The sequence below is a fragment of the Pyxicephalus adspersus genome, chromosome 4, assembly GCF_032062135.1.
Source record: "Pyxicephalus adspersus chromosome 4, UCB_Pads_2.0, whole genome shotgun sequence".
Classification (NCBI taxonomy): domain Eukaryota; kingdom Metazoa; phylum Chordata; class Amphibia; order Anura; family Pyxicephalidae; genus Pyxicephalus; species Pyxicephalus adspersus.
This window is the reverse complement of record NC_092861.1, coordinates 132,069,934-132,093,392: the sequence shown is the minus strand read 5'-3', so window position 1 is coordinate 132,093,392 and position 23,459 is coordinate 132,069,934. Positions and strand designations below refer to the sequence as shown.

Here is a 23,459-nt window from a genome sequence, read left to right as displayed (position 1 = left end):
TGTAATTCCCCATCTTGAAAAGTAACAGGGCTGGGTGCTTGAGAAGCCAATCAGGAGGTCATGACTTATGGTTATAGATGGCTAGTCCTTAGCCTGGTGTAAACCCAAACTAGGTAATCTTGTCCAAGTATGGAGGGATATGTGATTCCCCATCTTGACAAATAACAGGGCTGTGTGCTTGAGAAGCCAATCATCAGGCCATGGCATGGAGTCAGAGGTGAGTAGCTCTTAGCTCTGTGTAGCTCCTCTTAGATCTACTTGTTCAGGAGGAACCTGTTGCTTTACACCCCTGCCTATATGTCACTCAAAGGGGAAGAAACTTCCCCCAGAGTGATGTCATGATACCAGAACTCACCCACTCTCCCATCATAGGTCTGAGCCTGCGATGGGGGAATGGGTGGGTTGTGTTCAGAGACACAACCCGCCTACCACCGCATCCTGCAATTCCATATAGTAGACATGGTCCACTGTTCTGGCCGGTGCCCCCCCCCGAGCAGGATCCTTCTTCTGACCCCGGGGGGTCAGACTGGCCAGAACCACGGACCACCAAGGAATTCTTTACAAAATAAGAGTGGACACGCGTGCCCATTCCCAAAAAAAGTGAGGGCACGTCCCCCTCTACACTCCTGCTTATACCGAGCTTGGACCCTGGATAAAGTGTGTCTGTGAGTTATTCAGTGCTCCTCAATTCACTCTGCATGGGCAAAGTACAGAAGGGTCAAATCACAAGCACAATGTGTTTCTCAAACATGGTCCCGTGGAACTCTAGGTTTCCTACAAAGGCAGCAAGGGGTTCCTTGAGCAATGAGCAATTTGTACCTCTCCGGTCTCTCGGGTCAGTTCAAGTAACACCAGTGATCTTTTTGACTGCCTGTAATGGGCAACGTACAGATTCACTTTAGATATAAGATTCAAGGGTTTCATATAACAATACACAGAGCAGTGTTTCTCAACCAGGGTCCAGTCCCACTGATCAGCAATGTAAGAGGGATTTTTTCCACTGACCACTACAATACTGTGAAATAATATAGTAATTATAAGAGGGGTTCCCTAAGATCTGAAAATTATTAAGGTTAAAAAGATCTATAAAGCCTGAGAAACAATCCACCAATACCTTTCTATAGATTGATCAACCTAAACTCTAATAGCGACAATTGATTTGTGCTATGCACTTTTATTAGCTATGTGATCAATAACCTGTTTATAATAAAGAAAACTACAGTGGGTATCACTTTGCCTTTGAAGCGCTGGGTCCCAGGTTCGAATCTCAGATGGGGCATTATCTGCATGGAGTTTGCAGGTTCTCCCCAGGTTCTCCCATTCCAAAAACATGCAGTTAGGTTTATTGGCAAATTGACCTTAGATTGTGGTAATGACATATGCTAGGGACATTAGATTGTGAGCTCCTTTGAGGGACAATTAGTGACATAACTATGGGCTTTGTACAGCGCTGCGTAATGCGATGGCGCTAAAAAAATAATTGTGACCTTTTGCATCCACTACATAACTAGTATATTAAATAGAAGTATATATAAGTGTTATTCTGTGTTCTATGAATAGGTTTTTCATCACACAGCTGATCTGTGTTAGACATGCTGCAGATCAATAATTCATACAGATGAACATTGGACACAAGTAGACTCTTTGGGGGGATCAGGATGACGCAGGTTCCTGGAAGGAGAGGGGATAGCTTGCTTGTCTTGCTTCTTGTCTGCATTGTCTAGCTTGCAATGCAGGCGAATAGCCCGGCCTCCCACGCTTGCACCTTCTCTTTAAATAGAGCCAAGCTGAGCAGCAGCTGTTATTGAGATCGCTGGATCCTTACTGCAAGCACTGATAAGGAGGATATAGCAGACAAGTAGCTACAAGTGAATAGAAGGAGACATCAGAATTACCATCTGCTGATGGGGATGGCCAGGAGAAGGATGCTGCCCTTGCTGCTGCTCAGCCTGTGTTTGGCCATGGTGGAAGGTAAGTCATTATGACAATGGCAGTGTTCAGCACCTTGGATGGCTGCAGATGCATTTCAGCACCATAGACAGCGACCGCTGTCCTGAGTCTGCTCATTAAAGTTTCCCCAGACCGGTCTGTATAGAGACAAACTGATCTATAGAAATCTGAGCAATAACAAATGGTGACACTTGATTGCTTCTTCTTCATCATCAGCTATTTAGGGTGTCATTTCTGACATGGGACCCTAAGAAGTCTATGTCATTTATACCCTGGATTGCTTACTTATGTCCATTAAATCAGTGCAAATATATAAAACAGCAGCCAATAGCAAATTAATGCATGACAGCTGTATTTCTATTAGCTGCTGTGCCTTAATTTTGGTGCTTTTTAAAAGAATCCTGCCTGCAAGACAGCTTTTCCCAGCTTTTACTTGCTGCATGCTTTTTGCACTAAAGCCAGCATCTCATAGCAGCCTACACAATCCAGTATGTGTTTCCTTTGACTGAAGTGATAGGGGGTGACTCACCATCTTGTTAAATAACACTACTGATGTGTGACACTCCAGAGCCTCCTAATTCAGGCTCAGATATCATAAATCAGACATGGCTCAGCTTGTAAGGAATATCCCTGACAGCCTTGCTGGTTTTATTTCATTCTGAGGGTTTCTGCAGCTGGGTTGCTTCAAGAAGTCATCAAATATTCAACAGGAGAAATTTCTCTGACTTTTGCAGAATGTTTTGTGTAGAAGTCAGATAGGAGGAAACTGTTGCTGCTCCTGAGACATGGAAATGATTGGCTGTCCTGGATGCAAGCAGAAGATGACTTAATGGCCTTGTCTTAAATTAGATTTATTAATAAATAAAAAAAACATGAGTTTAGGAATATTGGCAGTGGGGTTTGTGCAGAAAAGGATATTTTAAACATGAGATTATGTTTACTGTATGCAGGGAATTATTCTTGCATGTATCTGGTCTGTTCCCTAAGATGACCCTGGATTTATAATCAACTTAATTTCCTACGTTTATTATAGCTGTAAGTGATGGGACTTATCTGGCAAATAGGTGATTTTCCAAAATATTTTAGATGATAATGCAAAATGTTTCCTCCTTTTACTTTTTGCTTTCCATATATTAACTGGTGCTTATCTATGCTTAAAGCAATTCATTATATCATATGGGGGTCTGGTTGGATGAAGGTGAACATGAGTGACATCTAGTGGCCACTGTATATTTCTGCTCCCCTGCATTAATTGGAGACTTACTGTACTTGCCTTTAAATTTTATTTTAATAAATTAATTGTTTTTAATCGAGAAATCAAGATAAACCTAAAATATAGAAACCATTTTAATTAGTTATATCATGTAACAAAATCCCATAAGGGCATGCCTAAACCTCAAACACATACATGAAATATAGTGCAGCTACCCGTATTTGGATGTGTTACTTGCCTTAATTTTTGGTTCACATGTTATTCTTTCAAGTAGGACACTTCCTGTCCCTGAGTGATCACCCTTACTGCGGTTGATTTACTAAAGGTTTTTAGGTTGTATACTTAGCAAAGTACTTAGTTTTGCAAAGAATTCCCAATTACAGTCAAGGAAATGTTAACAAAAAATGTGTTTTTTCTTGCAAATTGTTGAAGTCAGAATAGCTTTACCTTATTCAATAGGCTAAGTGAAAGATCTCTTGCATTTATGTGATACTTTCTTAAATAAACAACCTAAACTTTAGAAAACCAATGCCATTGCATCTATGTTCAGGACCATGATTCTCACCCAGGCTAGATTCACAGTTTAAAGAAAAAAAATCCCTTTGTTTCATTTTTCCAAGGTCAGCCTAAATGAAGTGACAAGTACACTGTGTATTCCTGCCAAAATCAACAAGTTTATTTTCTGTACTTGCTGCAAATGAACCTATTAAAGAAACAGGGATGAGGAATGCAGTCTCCCATAGCAGCCAATCAGAAATCTTCTGCTAACTTTGGATTATTGGTGCTATGTATGGAGTTTAATTATGGAGGTACCCCTGATCAGTTGTATCTTTGTGCAGTGATTATGCAGAAAGTACAAAAACCAAAAACAAATAAGCAGAAATCATATTTTTACAGAATTAGCCCGTATTTGTTAAACTTTAAAACTTAAAAATAAAGTCTAATGGTTTGGACTGCCAGCTGGAATCCAGCAACCAATGTATTGATTTTTTTTTACTTTATTCCACTGCCACTGAAAAAATGTGTCCTGAAATGTATGTAATGGTTTGTATTGTGTGGACAAATAGGAATGGTAGGAAATGAAAGCAAAGAAATGCAGAAGAAAGAGTGAAAACTATAGAGAGGGAGGGATGGAGAGGTAGAATGGGAATGAGAAGATGGTAAATCAAGGAAGATAAGCTGAAAGAAATACAAAGAAATCCATGGATATAAAAAGCATGTTACCATGTAAATATTATACTATTAGCACAGTTGTTGTTTATATATGTGATATATTTGTCTTATGTTACTGTGCCTGGCTATTCTACAAACCACGTCCTGCTAATTTAATTCATAAATTCTGTTTGCACATATATAAAATCCTAATGCTAAGTACCCCTGCATGTTTCTAGGTCTACTTCTGGTCTGTATAGAATTCATAGAGCATTAATGTGTACAGATCACTCTTTATCCAAAGTATATCAGTAAATCAGTATACTTTGTATTTGTTAACAGCAATCAGAGACAATATCAAAAAAATTGGAATTGTACAATGTGCACACACAGGTATGTGCTAGTCATACACCTAACAAGATGATTGTTCAAATTAACAGACATATAAAAAAACATGAATACATGGATTGCACTAAATTGGGGTATTTAACCAGTGTAATCTCTTTTATTGACCAGAAATGATGGAAAAGCCACTTAAATGCAACCTAATTGATCTTTTTCTTTGTTTTATTGAACCTTTGTTTTGAGTAAATGACCATTTTAAACAAGCAAATAAAAGATCAATTGTTAATTTATCTTTATGTATATGGTCAGTATTGGAGTACTAAAACTGAAATTAGAAAGGGAGAAAGAGGGAGAATCATAATTTGATAAAGTCAAATGGAAAGAGAGAGAAAGAAATTGTAAAGATAAAGAACGTTCAGCACTTTCACTGTGCACATTGCATGTATTAGACAATTTTTAAGCAGTTCAAGGCAACCTGCAACCATCTTTTTATATATTTATGTTTGGTATCAGTATGGGAGACATGTTGGTATCTCACCATGATGGAATGAGTTGTTACCTGCAATAAAAAGTTGTTTGGTATTGGTTGCATTTGTAGGATAACTTGCACATGGTCAGCATAAGAATGAGAATCTGTTCATTCTAAACAATGAACACCCGTTTACCCTTATGCATTGCAGTAATGCACAGTGACACACACAGAGCGTTGTGTTGTAGTGACTTTATTCATCAAGAATCGCAGTGTGCTTATTTTTTTGCCTGTTGCTCTGCATTGGCAGCTAATTTGAATTTAAGCTAATTTAACGTAAAAAATTAGCATGCAAAAATACCAACCATTAGCACAACAGAACATGCAGGTGTAAATTGATTCTTAGTCTTTATTATTATCATCTTGTATTTATAGAGTGTTGTCATATTGGACAGCGCTTTTCAAAGTCCACAGTCATGTTCCTAACTGTCTCAAATGGGCTTACAATACAATGACCTTACCAAAGGCATATGTCATTAACTCAGCTGACGATCAGTTTTGGGCGGGAGAGAATGAACCTACCTGCAAGTTTTTAAATGTATGGTAAAACTGGAGTGTCTGGAAGAAACCAAAGAAAACTTGATGAGAACACACAAACTACACTGTGAACGTGTCCTGGCTAAGATTTAGAGCTGGAATCCTGCTGCTAAGAAGGGGAATGTTGGCCACTGAGCCACCATGCCACCCATGCCATTATGGGAAACTGGGGAGTCTATGTCGTCTTTAAGTAACTTTATTAGGGTATATAAGTATATAAGGTATATAAAGTATATAAAGTATATAATGGTATATAAGTGATATTTCTGTGCAGTAGGGGCTGCCATCATTTGACATATTGTGCCAGTATGAATAGCATTGTTATTACACTGGGCATCTGCGAGATGCCAGGGAATGGCCACTGTACTGCGCATGCATCAACGTTTACAGAGATAAAAAATTGCTAGCAGGTATTTACAAAGTCTTTCCTACCTAAAAGTCCTACCAAAATTAAAAAAATTTTATTAACTTTAAACTCTGCTCTAATTAATATTTAGCAAATTTCCATTTTCTTCTTCCTGGCAGTGCTATCAGATATATTATAAGACAGCAATATTTGTTTTAGTAATTATTTTATATTATGCCATTGTTGCATTATGATTCTGTTGTTAAGCTTTGTAAACATGTCATGTGCATATACTACAATGTAATTCTTATATAAGTAGCTCTTGAATCTGTAATTGAACTCCACAATGCTTTTTTATATCAAAGCTAGAGGCCAGCCAGTAATTGAATGCAATGTTACTAAACCCCAGACCACTCATTAATTGCTTGTTCTGGTCGGAAGCAGAAGTTATTATAATCAGAATATTCAGTGTCACAATGCAATTCTCATTTATTTTTAATCTCACTGAAATAAGAGTATTATAGTCCTATGGCTATTTTGTGCATTTTGAAGCAAGATACCATTAGCTTAGCGTCACTTTGTTTTAAAATATGTCATCACTAAGGACAAAATATGATGTTATTCCTTATACTTTTCATCGTGCTAGCATTAGGCAGAGCTTAATATAGGTTTTAGGGGGACATAACCCACAATTTAAACATATTTCAGATATTTAAAATTTAAAATCACCGCAGCAAGAAGCCATCACCTTGGGTGCCCATCCATGGCCCATTCTTTGTTAGCCAGCAATACTCAGTGCAGTCATCAAACAATGGGGCTGTTAGGGGTTCCCTAGGGAATGATAAAGAGTGCTTCTGCCATAATAAATGCTTGTTATTGAACGAAGAAGAATTTGCAATGTGTTGGAGAATTCCAGTGTGAACTGGGGGCTGCATCATTAAAACAGAAAAAAAAATTAGAAGACTGAAAGTGTTACCTAGAGTGACCCTCTAGAATTCTAATTTAAGTAAAGCTAAAATCTGATTTTTAGCTGGTTTTGTTCTGAAAATAGTGTTAATGAGACAGCTGTCAATCATACCTGTTGTTTCCAATTGTTTCTTGCACATTCTACCTAGTTCAGATCAGATCGGGGATGGGAAGATAACTCATCTGCACACTGCATAGCTGTTGAGGAAGGTGGGCAGTGCTATCATGTAAAAAAAATCTACTACAAAGTAAACCTATTTAGAGGAATCGGCAGGCTGCTGATGTGCAAATATAAGTTACCTGGTGGCAACGCTGATCCATTGACTTTTATAAGTGATGTCTGATCTCCTGATTGGACAGCTCAAGTGTGGGACTTTAATAGACATTAAACTCTCATTTAATGTTTGTTTAGGTTGATGCAAATAAAAAGATACATGCAGGTAGTCCCCGAGTTACATACAAGATAGGGACTGTAGGTTTGTTCTTAAGTTGAATTTGTATGTAAGTCCGAACAGCTACATTATTTTAATAAATGCAATTAGGACAGATGTTTGTCTCAACATATTATAAAACAGCGTGGTGTCAGGTACTGTATAAAATCCTCACTGTGAGTTAATCACATGTCTTGGACATTAAAGAGTTACAGGATGTTACAGATCAGCTCACCCTCTAAGATCACCCACAATCTCAACTGTATTTAGCAAAAGACTTCCTCTGCAAGTCATGCAAACCCCCCCCCCCATCAATCCTCTGTCCTGCACACAGCGAGCAGGGAAGCGCTGTTCGTATCTAGGAGGTCGTCCGTATGTCTGATGTTCTTAACTAGATGACTACCTATATTTAATATACATAGTATTATTGCTCAGTTGCACCCTGCATTTATGTCAGTGAATCAGGATTGCAGAGGAAAGATTAGAACTTCAAAAAGGATACCTATGTTCCTTGGCAGTTTATATATCACACAGATTTTTAAAAAAAAGTGCAAATGGAATAATCTGGGTTACAATATTATGAATTTATATATGTGTGCGTGTGTGTTTGTTATAATATATATATATATATATATATATATATATATATAAACACATCTCTCTTGTCTCATATATTTATATATATATGATCTTTTTGTCTCTCTGTAAGGATGAGACTTTTTCCACTGACCGCCACACTAATGTACTGTGAGCTGTGGATATAGTAATTATAGAAGGTGTTCCCAGAAGATCTGAAAGTTATCTCAAGGGTTTCCCTATGTTAAAAAGGTTGAGAAAAGCTGAGCTAAATGAATCTAAATGAATTCCATTGTTTCAAAGCCAGTAAAAAGGAATATTAGTGGTATACCTAGGCACTTGTGGGTTTTGCCAATCATTATTTCTTATTAATTATTTATGGTCTATGTACCTGGGGTGAGATCGGGGTGTCCTTTGCCTATAAGCTTTGTCCTAAACAGTGGTCTTCTCATTTTTCCATCTCATCCAGATCATTCTAAATGTCATTTCGGTCAATTCTTCACCTGTTTTTCCACATGAGTCTTATAAACCCCTTTTTTGGTTTGGTTATAGTATTAGATTAGTATTGAGGTTGTGATGGGGTTTTCTATTAGAATAGATAGCTTTTACCAATGTGCAGCAGTTCTGTAGCGTGGAGGAACACAAAGAAATTTCCCATTCTTCTCAGGCCTGATAATTAGTATTGATTAGAATTTCCAATACGTATTGATGTCTGCACTAAGATTACCATAGTTACTGGCTTACCTAATAAGACATAGAGCAAAAAGCTACGTAAACCAGAGCAATCCATCAGTACTTTGACTTTAGTTACTAGGGGAAACTGTTCTTTACTTATAAATGTTGCTTCTGTAATGGTTTAATAAGTAATCCCAATATCCTATTATATTTGTGTAGCTGTACCCTATGGTTTCAATGTGTTTTTTTTTAAATTTTGCTCTATAGATATAATGTACTTGGATGTAAAAAAACGTTTTATAATAAGTTTCTGCCGTAACGGCATTTTTTGTGCGTCCCTTATATCAAAGCTGGAAAGCGGTGGATAATTTAATGCATTACTGCAGAATCCTACACCACACATTAATTGTATATTCTGGAAAGGGGAATCATTACCGGAGCGCACAGCCTCAGAATGGAATGCTCATTTATTTTTAATCCAGACGAAATAACCACATGAAAAACACTAAAAAAGATATCATCTATAATGACGGATTTCATGTATTTTTCTGCTTCTAGCCGTCAGCAAAGGGAAATTTTCTATTCATTCTCACACAGAGAATGGGATCAATAATTAGCGGGCTTCTTTAAAAGAGAAATCATAGAGGTCAGTTTTATTCTTGTTAAAAGTTTGGAGATTTAACTTGCAAAACTTGCTTGGATTTCTAAAGCGAAAACCCAGCACTACCTGTAAACTTGTTATTCACTTTTGTAAAATGATAATTTAAATAGTCCTCTCCCTGCTAAAAGTATACAAAACTAACATTTTATTATTCATTACTGCTTAAAATGTTTATTAGAAAGCCCAGAGAGAAAGTCCAACACTATCTGTGCACTTCTTATTGCTTATGCAAAATGAAAATCACAATTGGAAAGGGTGGTAAATGTAGTGTATTTTATTTTTTGTTTTTGTATTAAATCTTAAAATATAAATTATCATGTATTTGCTTTTGTGAAGTTTAGCTTTGAAAGCATTCTTGACCCTCACAGGAGAAAGCCCAGCACTACATATGTACTTCATGTTTTCTTGTAATTAAAAAAAACAAATGTCCCCTGACTTCTAGTAGAACAAACAGAGCTGTATATCCTTTATCTGAGCCATACGGTGTATAATGTGTGTAATTTATATGCCCCTAACAATAAATCAAGCTCAAAGAACCTGACATGTTTCCCATTGGTGAAATATTTACTCAATGGCCCTGATTTATTAAAGATCTCCAAGGCTAAAGAGGATACACTTTCATCAGTGAACCTGTGTGATCCAGTAAACCTGGAATAGATTTCTTAAAAGTAATTTGCTATTTGTTAGCATCAATCCTGGACCAGATCCATTCCAGGTTTTTTGGATCACCCATCTTTACTGATGAAAGTGTATCCTCTCCAGCCTTGTAAAGCTTAGATAAATCAGGCCCAGTAGATCAATTTACTTGTCTTGACTTTAAAAAACAAAAGCAAAGAAACTTGACCAGTGTTTTTGTTCTCACTTTGTCAGTGTATTGTTAATGAATTTACGTTTTTTTCTATGCATACTGAAAATTTGTGTTGTATTAAGGCATCCCATTGAATGGACATTCAAAAAAAGGCTCTGCCAACAATTAAAACATCCAATGAAACGGATATTATTTATTAGAGCTCTGTAAGGCTGGAGAAGATACACTCTCATTAGTGAACCAAGGTGATCCAGCAAACCTGGAATGTATATGGTCCAGGATTGAAAACATTTGCTATCAAATTGCAAATGACTTTGAAAAAATCCATTCCAGGTTTACTGGATCACCCAGCTTCACTGCTGAAAGTTTATTCTCCCCAGCCCTGGAGAGCTTTAATACATCAGACCCATTGAGTTGTGGTTTGCTGCAATACACAATGGAGCTGTTTTGCTTTAAGATTTTACAACACCATTCAAAGTAAATGTAATGTAAAATCTATCATACTCAATACACAGCCAAGGAAAAGTGTGACCCCAGCCTTAACTTTTTCTTATCCTATCCAGAACTGAAAATAACACGTTGGCCTTGAATTTACTTTGATGATGTGATTTAGTAATGTGGAGAAATTCTTTATCGGTTGCTGCAAAGTGTGATTTTCATTATTAGATGTGTTATCTAACACCAAGATGACTCAGTGATATCCAGTAAGGATGATATAACTGCACATCAGTCACATCTAAGGAGTGTATATGACATGACTGTCTTTGTACTCATTACAATTAGATAAGTAGTCCTTGGTACATGTACAGATGTTGTTTGATGTGCTGTGAATAATTGCTGGCTGGCCAGTTGCTGTGTGTACACATGAGCAGACTAAGTAAACCATAGGGGATATTTTCATTTCCTTGTACTGCAGTGATTGCATCTGCCACACCGCACAACATTGATATTACTAAGACATCAAAGTGTTACTGCTTTTCCGAAATAATAATAATATTATATTGTTTTCATGTGCTCCATAAAGAGGCCCTATCATCGAACCCCAGATTCAATCTATTTACAAATCCCTGTCTGTGCAGCAATTTGAGAATCGTAAGCAGAGATATGAACCCCAAAATGTAACAAGTGAATCAATTTTCCTGGAGTGAATTGGCAAGGTTTCCAGACTTTACCCCCCCAAGTCATTGGGCATGAATAATTAAAGCTCTCCAAAGCTGGAGAGGGTACACTTTCATCAGTGAAGCTGAGTGATCCAGCAAACCTGAAAAGGATTTCTAATTTTAATAGCAAACGTTTTCAATCCTGAACCAGATCCATTCCAGGTTTGCTGGATCACCCAGCTTCAGTGTATCCTACTAGCCTTGGAGAGCTTTAATAAATCAGACCCCTTGTTTTCTTTGCAGAGATCGTCAGCGACAATCACAAAAAAACACTGTGATAATTGCAGGTACCCCCAAGTCTCAAAGTGACTTACATCCCGAAGTGTAAATTGTCTTGATACCGTATGTGATTTATATCTCTGAAAACAAATCTTACTTTGTTGCAGCTGGAAGAGCTTCTGTAAATACACCTTATACAGGATGGCTGTCAGTGGTTAGTGTATGTTCAGGATGGGTGACAGGGTCTCTTGGACACAGTTTCTTTCAGTCAGATTGTATATCACTAACAAGGCAATTTATTCTTCATATTTAAGCAGGATCCATATAAAACATATTTAATATAGACGTGATATACTATTTAGTGGCATCATACACATTGCCTTTTGTGTCATGGAATCAGTCTAATAAAATCCAGCTCTTGTCTAAACACTGGTTCAGAATAAATAAAATGCACCAGGTTATGTTGATAATATTTCTTCCTAATACTATAAAATATATTTCATAACAAATATTTTTTTTCTTCTCAATACAGTTAATGCTGCACCGTTTGATAAAGGAAGCAAACAGGAAGAAATGGTATGTACTAAGATTCATTTATGTGTTTGTCCTGCTGATCCTGTGATGTTACATTATGGGGGAGGTGGCCGAAGATTAGAAAGAAACCTACCAAAACATGGATGTTATTATTATTATTGTTACAGTAGTCCAGACGAGAGATGATGAGAGCATGTACAAGGAGTTTGGTGGTCTCTGGGGACAGGTAGGGGCAGATGTTAGAGGTGTTGCGTAGGTGGATATTGTCCTAATATAGAGGCATTGAGTCTGATTTATTAAAGCTCTCCAAGGTTGGAGAGGATACACTTTTATCAGTGAAGCTGGGTGATACTGCAAACCTGGAATAGATCTGGTCCAGGATTGAAAACATTTGCTAACAAATAGCAAATTACTTTTAGGAAATTAATTCCAGGTTTGCTGGATCACGCAGCTTTACTGATGAAAGTTTATCCTCTCCAGCCTTAGAGAGCTCTAATAAATCAGGTCATTGTGGAAGATAAAGCTTCCTGTGCTTTTACTATATAATCATCATTTTTTGAATGTATTCTACAATGCTTTCAATTATAGTCTGCATGCCACACAGGCACTTGAAAAGATGGCATTGGCAACTGAACATGGAGGCTGCACGTGACATTTTTTCTTCGGAAAACATTAGTTGGCTGGCTGTCATTTTCTTCAGTACTTTCCGAGTCATTGACCTGCAAACATATGCAGATCGGTGGCTCTGGCTTCAATCTGACTTTGGTTCATGCATTCTTATTCCAGGTCAGTTACTAAAACAATTAAAGCCAGAGACAGCCAGGCACTTAGAATTCCCAAAAGGAAGACAGCAATGGCAATCTCTGATTTCTCCTACAATGAACTTCCTTTAATTAGTACAAGAACAGTATGCAAATTGCAGTAATTCATTGTAACGATACAATCTTTGGACTGAACCCGGCTAGGTAGGCAGATTCTGATTTTTGCAACTTCTGTACCACATGCTGTTTCCAACATAGCATAAAGGATGCAGAGATCAGGACTATTTAGTAAACACAGCATGTAACACAGTACAACATAGCATGTAAAGTGCATTGGTTAGAACTATGTATTGTACAGCATAAAATATAGAATATAGAGCGCAAGGGTACGGGCTATGTAACATATAGAGTGCAACATTCAGGACTGTGTAACATTTAACCTAATATATAGATATAATGGACAAGACTATGTATAACTTACAGCATAGTATACAGAGAACAGAAGTCAGGACATTGTTGTGTATACAGAGCAATGGTTAGGACGATGTATTGTACAACATAGCACAGGAAGCATAACAGTCAGAGTGCCGGGGTTAGGTAATTAGACAGCATAGTCTGCAAGGTGCAGAGATCAGGAGTAAGTGTTCCTATATGATAGTGGTCATTGTGCCCCTTTACTTTGGTGGTCAGTGTACCCCTTTACATTGGCGATCAGTGTGCCCCCTTACATTTGTGTTCTGCACGCCCACCATTCATTGACCAGAGTTCCCCCTTACATTGGTCGGTCTGTCTTTTCTAGGAGCTTAAAGCCCTTATGGATTTAATATCCTTTGTTCCAAACAGTATAAAACCAACATTTAGTTCACAAAGCTTTTGGCTGTATATATTTATTTCCAAGCTGTTTTTTTGTCTGGAATCTTCCTTTAGCCGCCTGCTTTGGTGTGCATAAAGTTTTATTAGAAAAGCACAACCTACTGAATTTTTCAAAGAGCCTGTTGGGTTATTTATTTAATGTCTGTTCCAAAGCCTTAACTCATAACTACACTGATTTAATATCTTATCTGTAATTTCTCCAAATATTATTTATAGCAAACACATTTTTATGAAGTGTGTGACAGAAAACTAGGACTTTGCACATGTTGTCATTTTCTGAATTCCACAACAACATATTGCATAAAGTACAGAAAATTCATCTTTCAGTAGACCTTAGTAATGTGTTATGTCAAGGTGCATCAGAAAAAAACGACATACTACATCTGTGTTGAAATGAGTGCAATATGTGATCTTTCAAAGATGCATGGTGTTTGATATGCCCAAGTTAACACAACATGCATTAACACACACATTTCATACACATTACTGAGACATCATGCTGCCCTGGTTACACCTGAATAATGTGGCTATTAAGACCAGCAAATAGGATGAAAGAGACATTGTTCTAATACGTCTGAACCAGAAAATGCTTGACTGGAGGGAGATCAGATTCTGCCAGTCTTTCCTCTTACCTTAATATCCCCAACACTTTATTTTTCCCCAACCTCAAACCTACTCACCACCTCCCCTCCTCCATACACCACCTTGGGAACATAGTTTTTACCATGAAGACCCCCTTTACCAATTTAAAATCTACCCAAGTCACCAACCCTGAAATTTTGGAGACTCCATACCTTTTGATGGGTCCCTCAACACCAAACAGTAATTTTATTATTATTGCCGTCAAGGACCTCTAACTGCCAAGATATCCCCTCTAGCCGTCAGGGAGGGTGGGTGGCTAATTCTCCATGCAGATAGTCCAAACAGTCCTCCCCTTCCCTTTTACCTCCCTTCCTGTCCCCTGGCCAATCTCCTTCTTGTCCTCTATTTCGCTTTCTTTCCAACCTTCTTGACATTTGTTTGCACATTTCTGACCTGTGGATCACTGCACTGATGTACTATAGGCTTAAACACACTCCCATTCGGCTGAACCATTCAACAAGTTGCAGTTGCATTGCATTTGCAGTTTTGTTGTGGTTCCTGGACACAACATGCCACTTATGGCTGAGCAATTGCTTTTTCTGCACCCCGAACACAAGGGCAGTACATGGCAGCAGTTTGTTATGCACCTGGGAACAGCTTACAGCAAGTGTGAAAGAGGCCTTTCACTCCCCTCCCTTTTAAGCACTTTCACACATACATTTTCCTCCAATTTCATAATGGGTTTTTTAGCACTTTTTTAATGATTTTGCAGTACAACTTAAGATTCATGTTTAGTTTATTTTTTGTGCATTTTATATGTGTTTTTCCTTCTGAAATCTCATGGGACAGGAGGACATGAAACTTGCATAAAGCGCTCATTAAAACGCAAATCACATTTTTAGTGGGTTTTCCATGTGTTACCATTGACTAATAATAATCCATTATTTCAAGACACAACACACTGATGTTAAGAGCTTTATACATTATAATGGTAACCTCTTTTTATACAACTTTAGAGTATTGTGATCCTGCATTATAGCATGAATAAATTGCCAAAAATTATGAATGGGACCTAAAATGACCTGAAGAGGGAAACAAACAAAAGAGAAGGCCATCACAAGCTGTGAATATTGAGGTCTGCTGCTGACCCAATTTCCCCCTTTACCCTGCTGCTTCAGACTTCAGCCCCATGATTGCTGCATGGTAAATATTGCTCAACTGGCCGGACTTCTGAGATGTTAATTTCCTCCCTAGCTGCCAAGTCAGAGCAATTTCCTGTTCTGGCTTATTGTAAGATATTATTATTTGGACAGCTCAGTAATACGCATGATGTGTAGCTAACCTTGAATGGGAATATTTTGGCTTCCCAGTACACACTGACAATATATTGCCAGCTATTACCTGCATCATCTCCTCAATTAGATGTCAGGCTGTCAGATGAATGAATGTGTTGTGCCGCTTAGTAAATGTGGTCCAATATTCGTCTGAACGAAATATTTTCAGATCGGTTTTCCCTTGTGGAACCTTAAATAGGCTTCAAACACAAGAGTTTATTGCTTGTTTGCTTTGGTTTGAGCTATTATTGTTTAGAGACAAAACCGATGGGAGGTAATGAAATAAATGTAGGCCAGTGATAAGATGTTTTTATTTTTCTACTGACTCTGACACTCAAGTGCAACCGAATGTTCGGTTTAAGACATTTTAGGTGCATTGAAACAAAAAGTGTTCTGGCCCTTTTATCATCATGAGTATGAATATTTACAATCATTTCAATAAAATATCAATAAATGTATTGTGTGCTCTGCAAAAAGTAAGTACACCCGTGGCCCAACATTCTGTAGGCTTTTTGCAAAACTTCTCACCAGTGTCTGACATAGACCAGGTGAAGTTTCTGACCACTTCTCCAATTCTTTCAGTTACTGTATGTTTGTGGTTTCATTTCATGAACTTCCTGTTTTTAAACCATTTACAACATTTTATTGGAATATTTCAACATTTAACAAAAAAGTCAGAGCTTTGACTGAGATAAACAGAACAAGGAAAGGGGGTCTGAGCAGGCCAGGCTAGGTTACTGCATCTAAAATCTTCCAAAAATACTCGAGTATTATGCCAGGCACAGAAATGAGAAATTAAAAGACTCTTCAGTTTGCGCACATACCTTGCAAGAAACCCCATTGATGTTACCTCATCTAGGCAAGTGCATTGCAAGCAGGGAAGTAAAGTATATTTTATAGTTATTTTTTATTACTTTTGCTTTAAACATGGTGGGGGCTTCAAAGTAAGTGGATCTTACATTTTCAGGAAAAGTCCATTTCAAATTATACCAGCAATTCCCCATTACTGATATTGTTTGAAAATGCAAGTTACCTGACTGTTATCCTGGACCTGTAGCTTTATTGTTAATGATCATAAAATTGTAATGATAATACCATAGACCTAAAATTAGGATTAGGATCAGAAAAGTGAAAGTCCAGAGAATTTATTAAGATTCTTGTCCCAAGTCGGTGACCCAAAAACTAGGTAAACTCTCAGAGAGCTAGCTTTTTCAGATGGAGCGGTCAGCAATGGCACCCTATGCATTTTGTTGTTTTTAAAGCTGCAGGTTTGCATTCAGTTTGGTCACTCGGAGGAGGACCCTGGGCAGGGCTTGCAGCTATTGGATCCTGTAAGGCTTTGTAGCCATCCAAAAAAACAGAAAGCCAGAGCAGCAAACTTGGACAGACCTTATTTCATTCAAGACAGGGGTGTCAAACTCTGGCCCCCAAAGGGATCCTAAATATGAACTGTAGGCCGCTGCATTGAAATAGCGCTGCTACTACAATTCCTGGCATCACTCGTGTCTATAGACCAGCAGGCTCCCTGCCTATGCGCGGCCCAGCATTGGACTGTTTTATAGACGCAAGTAATGCCGGGAATTTTAGTAGCGGCGCTATTTAAGTGAGAAGGAAGTTTCAGCGGTGGGCCACTCATGAGATTTAAGTCTGCATTGGCTGCATCTGGCATTTCCAACACTCCCCCCAGCTGTACTTTTCCTTGCTACTCCAAGGCATAGACTTGAATAGTTGGATTTTCATAGAAGAATGTTGTTATTATTATTTTTAGCCTATGCAAAAAGTTAACACTTAGACCAAGTTTTTATTTTGTCCCTCTGTGTATTTGAGTTTGACACCCCTGATCTAAGAACTTTAAAAGAAAAATCATCAACAGGCAAGTGGTATGGTCGGCAACATTTTGTTGTATTTTCATTTTTATATTATTTACGCTTTAACAACTCTGCTCCAAAAATTACTCTGTGGTAACTATAGCTAAAATGTTAAGAAACAAGTTGTTCCAAATAGAAATATGTACATAGCTAGTAACTGACCGTATAGGTAAATATAAGTAAACATTTACCAAATGAGTTTTTAAATCTCATATCATTTTTTTATTTCATATCAGATTTATTTGATTAGGGGAAGGACCATGTGTAAAGTACAGTGACCGCTAAAACAAGTCATTAATATCATGATTGACATTTCAGTAAAGTGATTGGTTGCTTAGGGTTTCTGTAATTTGCAGACCATCATCACTGCTGTTACTTGATTCTTGAATTAGAACACATTTTTTGATACATTTTCCTAAGATTCTGAATTTCTCCAGATTATCAGAAGTCTGATGTTTTGAAAAAGAATTGAAACAAGTTGGAGAATGTATCACTAGGAAAAGAATGAAACCTTTGAGAAAATAATTGATAATTGTACATGACAGCATGGTTGCTGTATGTGCTGCACACAGTTTTCCTTTACACATCTGAGGCCGTAGTTAATTGAAGGGTGATAACAAATAGACCCAATTACTGTCATATAATTGTATTCTGTCTTCTTAAGGCTCAGAAGTCACCGGGGCCAGATGAGTCACTAGGGATAGAGAGAAAAAGAGAGAGAATAATAGAGAGGGAGAGAGAATTAAAAAAGAGAGATTACTGTGGCCTTCTAATTGACAATATGCCATGTTTGAACTCCCTACATGGAATCTTGAGTTAGGGGTTCTAGATTAGCTGGATTGTTACACATTTACAACTATTCCCCTAATCTGTTGGGGAAGACACTAGACTGGGGTGCATAGGGAACACTTGCTAAAAATGATGTATACAATTTAGAGTATGTTAGTGTGATCAGTAAATTATAGATACAGGAATAAACAAAATAAGAAAGACTTCTGTACCCAGAGAATCTGAGACCCAAAGTGGTGCCAGTCCCATACCCCTATCACTTGGTTTCATACACCTCTTCTTACTATATAAGACAAAATGATCTTGTTGTAACTTTGTCCTTTTTTACATCTAATAAAAATAATAAAACATTAAACCATATTAGCGGAGAAAACAGTATAGTCTGTAGAAATTGTAGTGTCCCCTACACCTGTGGCCAATGGAGAATTGCCTCCTTATGTCAGTGGTCCATTAGGTGCCCACTTACATTGCTGTTCAGTGTAGAAGTGAACCTTATTTTGGATGTCAGTGGAAACTAATTCCCCTGGCAGAGATGGTAATGGTGGGAGATCCCTATCCACAGCCTAAGGAACTCATGAAACCTTCAGGAACATCCTAGAGTTAGGGTATTGTAAGGCTTTAGCAGATGTGCTTGGCAATACCATAAATTCAGTTTGCTTTGATGTCTATTGTGAGTCTTCTGCTAAATACAAAAAAGTGTAAAGAAAACTACAAGTGTTGGCGCACATCCATATAAGATGCTTATATTATCTCAACTAGTTCTTTTAGAGTTAAAATGTATTGGCTCTCCTCTATAACATAGCATATCTCCATTTTTGAACACTAGAATTGATTTTAGAATTAACTTTCTTTTTCGTAGAAACAATAGATCACCTAATGCATCCCCTTACCCCTTTCACTGGAATCTTGAAAGTATTATCATCCCTAGAAATTTTTGGCATGACTCAACTTTAAGTTGTGATAATAGGCTAGTTTATTTTTATTTTTAATACATTTTTATTAGAATTTTTCACAACGTACATATAACAGACAATGATAACATAAAACTATCATTATACATAGGAAAAAAAAATATAAAAAAGCATAAGTTAACAATTCAACAAAAACAAACAAACAAAACAAATACAGGTAAAATGGGTGTACTTGAAACCTGCACTAGTATAGTTAAATTGAGAAAAAAAAATACTTCAAAGCCAAAGTAGGGACAGCAAAAATGAGTAAACAAAAAGAGGCAGGGTGGCTGCTTATCATAAATTAAAGAGCTTGCGATCTATGCCAGGGGTGGCGTGATGGTCCAGCCAAGGTATCCAAACCTTATAGAAATTAGGCATAGAGTCGTTGGCAGTAGCGGACATTTTTTCCAGCACCATTGTATCCGACAGTCTGGACATTACTGCCTGAAAATTAAGGAAAGGTTTCTTCCAAGCTGCTGCTATCACCTGGTGTGTGGCCAGAAAGATAAATTATATTAGTTTACATTTACTCCTAGAAAAAGTAGGGATCGGCTTATAGAGCAGAGCTCCCCAATGATCCCTTCGGATAGGTTCATGCAGAACCGATCTAAAGTAATTAAAGATTCTTATCCAAAGCCTTTTAACTACCGGACAATCCCACCATATATGGCAGAAGGAGCCGGGAACACTGCAACCTCGGAAACATTGTGGGTTACTCCCTCTGACAAATTTGGCAATTCTTACTGGGGTTAAATACCACCTAAACAGCACCTTGTTTTCTGCGCCATCACGTTTGGGGAGCAGCCGGCAATAGCCCGCCAAATCTTTTGCCAGTCGTCCATATTTAAAGTGATGTCAAGGTCTGTTTCCCAATTAACCATATATAATAGCCTGGTTTAGATAAGTAGGAATAGAACAGTTTTAAAAAAACCTATGTCCAGGTTTTATCATTCATTTATAGAAAAAGGAAAATCACAAGTATACAAGTCAGCTACTACTACCACTACAGAGATTTTTGGTTTTGTTGTGCAATCAAAACATGGAATAGATGTATATTTAATATAAATGTTCCTTGCACGTCATCTGGAAAATCCTCCATTATGATTTTAGGTTTAATAGTGAAGAATCCAGTTACAATTGATTTGATTATGCAGAAGGTCAGTGTCATACCCCAATCACTTGGTTCCATACCCTGAGTTAGGTACCCCAGGTTACAGGTTTACTATAAGGTTGTGTATCACAACAAACTTGCTAAACCCAATGGAATATTGTATGTATGCCAAAACCTTAGGACAATGCGTGTGCTGCAATAGATTTTTTTTTATTAAACTACATTTAGGTTGTGCATTCCAATGATGATCATATTAGCACACATGCTTTTATCTATACCATACCATACCTACTGTGCTTATTATATTTTAGGTTACTTTTAGAAAAATAAAATATTGGTTTCCATGGGCAGTGGCAAAATGTATCTTTGTAAGCAGAGTACCTGTCTGCATTCTTCAAATTCCCATTCTGCATTCCAAATGTTTTGTTTTGACATATGAAGGCTTTCCAACCTACCACAAAGGAAACTCTAATTGGGCATGTTGTATGTTCTTTGGCTTGCAAATTATCCAATCTACACATCCAATTATAAATCAATTTCTTTTGACAGGAACGTAATTGTATATGTACAAAGTCCAATGTTCCATGGAGAACAGAAGAGGAATTGGAGTTTTATTAGCAGTAGAACCTTACTTTGTAAGACTGAACAGCTTGTGGCAATAACAAGTCCACAAGAAAATCAATTAAGCTTACTTTATTTTTGGATTGTTTTTTAGAGAGGAAAGGGAAAAATAATCAAGAAACATTTCTGAGTAAAATGGTTTGGGATTGACTATGCTTGTTCAGAAGTGAAGAAATATGAAGGTGTTTCATATTGTGCTATGCTTCCAGTTTTTATTTAATATCTAAAATTGACTTTTATCAGTTTCAGCAAACTAAAGACCCGCTCATCATCTATTTCTTATGAGTTGCTGGCATTAATCAGCAAAGCAAATATACCTTTACATTTGGCACGCTGTCTGACAAAATAACTCTATTCCCCTGATTGATAAATGTTTTTTTTAGTGTCAGTGTATTACTCAATCACAGCGTATAATGCCTACCATAGCTATAAATGTTATGGAACCGATCAGTACCTAATGGGTTATAAAGCGGTAAATGCCAGGTAGCAGTATACGGGTGTGCTGGTGTATTTGATCAGAGAAATGATTGAATGCCTACCCATAAGGTTTCTATAGCCTCCTCTTTTCCCCAATTTTAATGGTGTATCTACTGTCCAAAAAGCTTAATTTAGTGACATTATAGTGCATCATATCTAAAATTTGGTTGGGGAAATCATCTCAAATATTACTATATTGCAGGAGAATAAGGATTTGGGGAAAATAACATGTTTTTATGGAATGTGGGAAAATACCAGTGTACCAGAAGGAAACCAAAGCAAACACGCTGAGAACATGCATAATTCATGCAAATAGTGTCCTGACTGAGATTGAAAATAGAGACCTAGTGGTTCAAAGGCCAGATTGCTAACCTGTGAACCACCATGCCACCCTAGATGCATTTTACAATACAGTAGTAGTTGTCAGTAGGAAGATTCCCTCCCCTTACAGTTGTGGTCAAAAATTCCAACTTTACAGACAGCTAAAAAGATTTGCCAGGTGAGCAGCAGGCTTAGGGGTTAGCACGTTGGCCTCTAGGTCTCAGGTTTAAATCTCAGCCAGGACACTATCTGCATGTAGTTTGCAGGTTCTCCCCGTTTCTGCATTGGTTTCTTCTGGGTACTCCGGTTTCCTCCCACATTCCAAAAACATGCAGTTAGGTTAATTGGCTTCCCCCTAAACAAATTGACCTTGGACTACATTAATGACATATCACCATGGTAGGGACATTAGATTGTGAGCTCCTTTGAGGGACAGTTATTGACACGACTATAGACTTTGTACAGTGCTGCATAATATGATGGCGCTATATAAATACTGTATATTATTAATAATTGAAGCCTCAGTTATGCAGGAACTATTCAATGAAAAGCCAACCTGCCACAGCTCAATCAACCCGGAGGAACCTTAGTGTTCCATGGAACTTTGGTTGAGATTGGCTGCACTACACACTATTTTGGTGGAAAAATAATATTCTTAGAGGGCAATAATTTATCAATGTTTAGGAAATATATCTAGATTCGGGGCAGGGTTTGAACTGGTTGGTCTAATTGTTTTTCAAACATAAGATATTGGAAATTGCCCACAGGGCAGAAGCAAACTTGGAATGGATTATAGTTAATTAGAACTGACGTTAATCACCATTGTGGTCTGAGGGCCTGAATTTTGCTACTGTTGCCAAGCCATTAAATTGTTTGTAGGAGTCTCTAAATATTACCTTGTTAAAATGGATTTAGTGTTTTAGTGATTTAGGGTTAATATAACTGACAATTCCTTGCTTCATTTAAATACATATTCCCATCCAGATGGCAGATATTCATATCTGAAAATCAGCATGGAAAATGGTATTTTAATTAAAAGTATAAAATTGGCACAGAAGTGCATAAAAATCTGTAACATATCAGAGCCTGAGAGATGAAAAATGAATGTAAGTGATATACATAAACTATTTTCTCCAGTGCTACACCAGAGAATTAGTATAGCATCTGCTTCATCTTCTCACATGCTATGCGGTTCCATCCACTTGAACAACTGTGAATAGTAAATAAGTGAAGTATACAGCTGCCCTCTTCTTCTGTCCAGTGTTCCAGGGGCATACAGTGTGTAGTTGTCGTCCTGTTCTGTCCATAGCCTGCTAGAACCAGCTAGTGTTTAGCTATTCTTCTGTTCTGATCATAATATACTGGGGACACAATTTTTAGGTCCCCTTGGTTAGTTTATGGTCCACCAGGCGCACACGGTGTAGCTGCCCTCCTGTTTTGTCCATAGTCCACTAAAAGCACTCAGTGTGTAGCTGCCTCTTTGTTCTGACTGTATTCTAGGAGGAGACACAGTGTAAAGCTGCTTTTTTTGTGTTTCTTGACCTTTCGAACATGGGGAACCCCTTGAAATAACTTTCAGGTCTTCAGGTCCTATATCCAAGGCTCACAGTACATTAGTGTGGTGGTCAGTAGAAAGAATGCTTCCTACATTACTGGCCAGTCATCCT

General features: G+C 37.6%; 1 protein-coding gene across 1 annotated transcript in view; it reads left to right on the top strand.

Annotated features, from left to right (window-relative positions):
• The first annotated feature begins 1,797 nt into the window (after window positions 1-1,797).
• Window positions 1,798-23,459, top strand: part of CHGB (chromogranin B) — a 34,951-nt gene continuing 13,289 nt past the window's right edge. Inside the window, exons 1-2 of the mRNA XM_072409654.1 lie at window positions 1,798-1,971; window positions 12,101-12,144. Of these exons, the coding sequence (XP_072265755.1) occupies window positions 1,905-1,971; window positions 12,101-12,144 (111 nt within the window). The 5' untranslated portion in view covers window positions 1,798-1,904. The remainder of the gene's footprint in view (window positions 1,972-12,100; window positions 12,145-23,459) is intronic.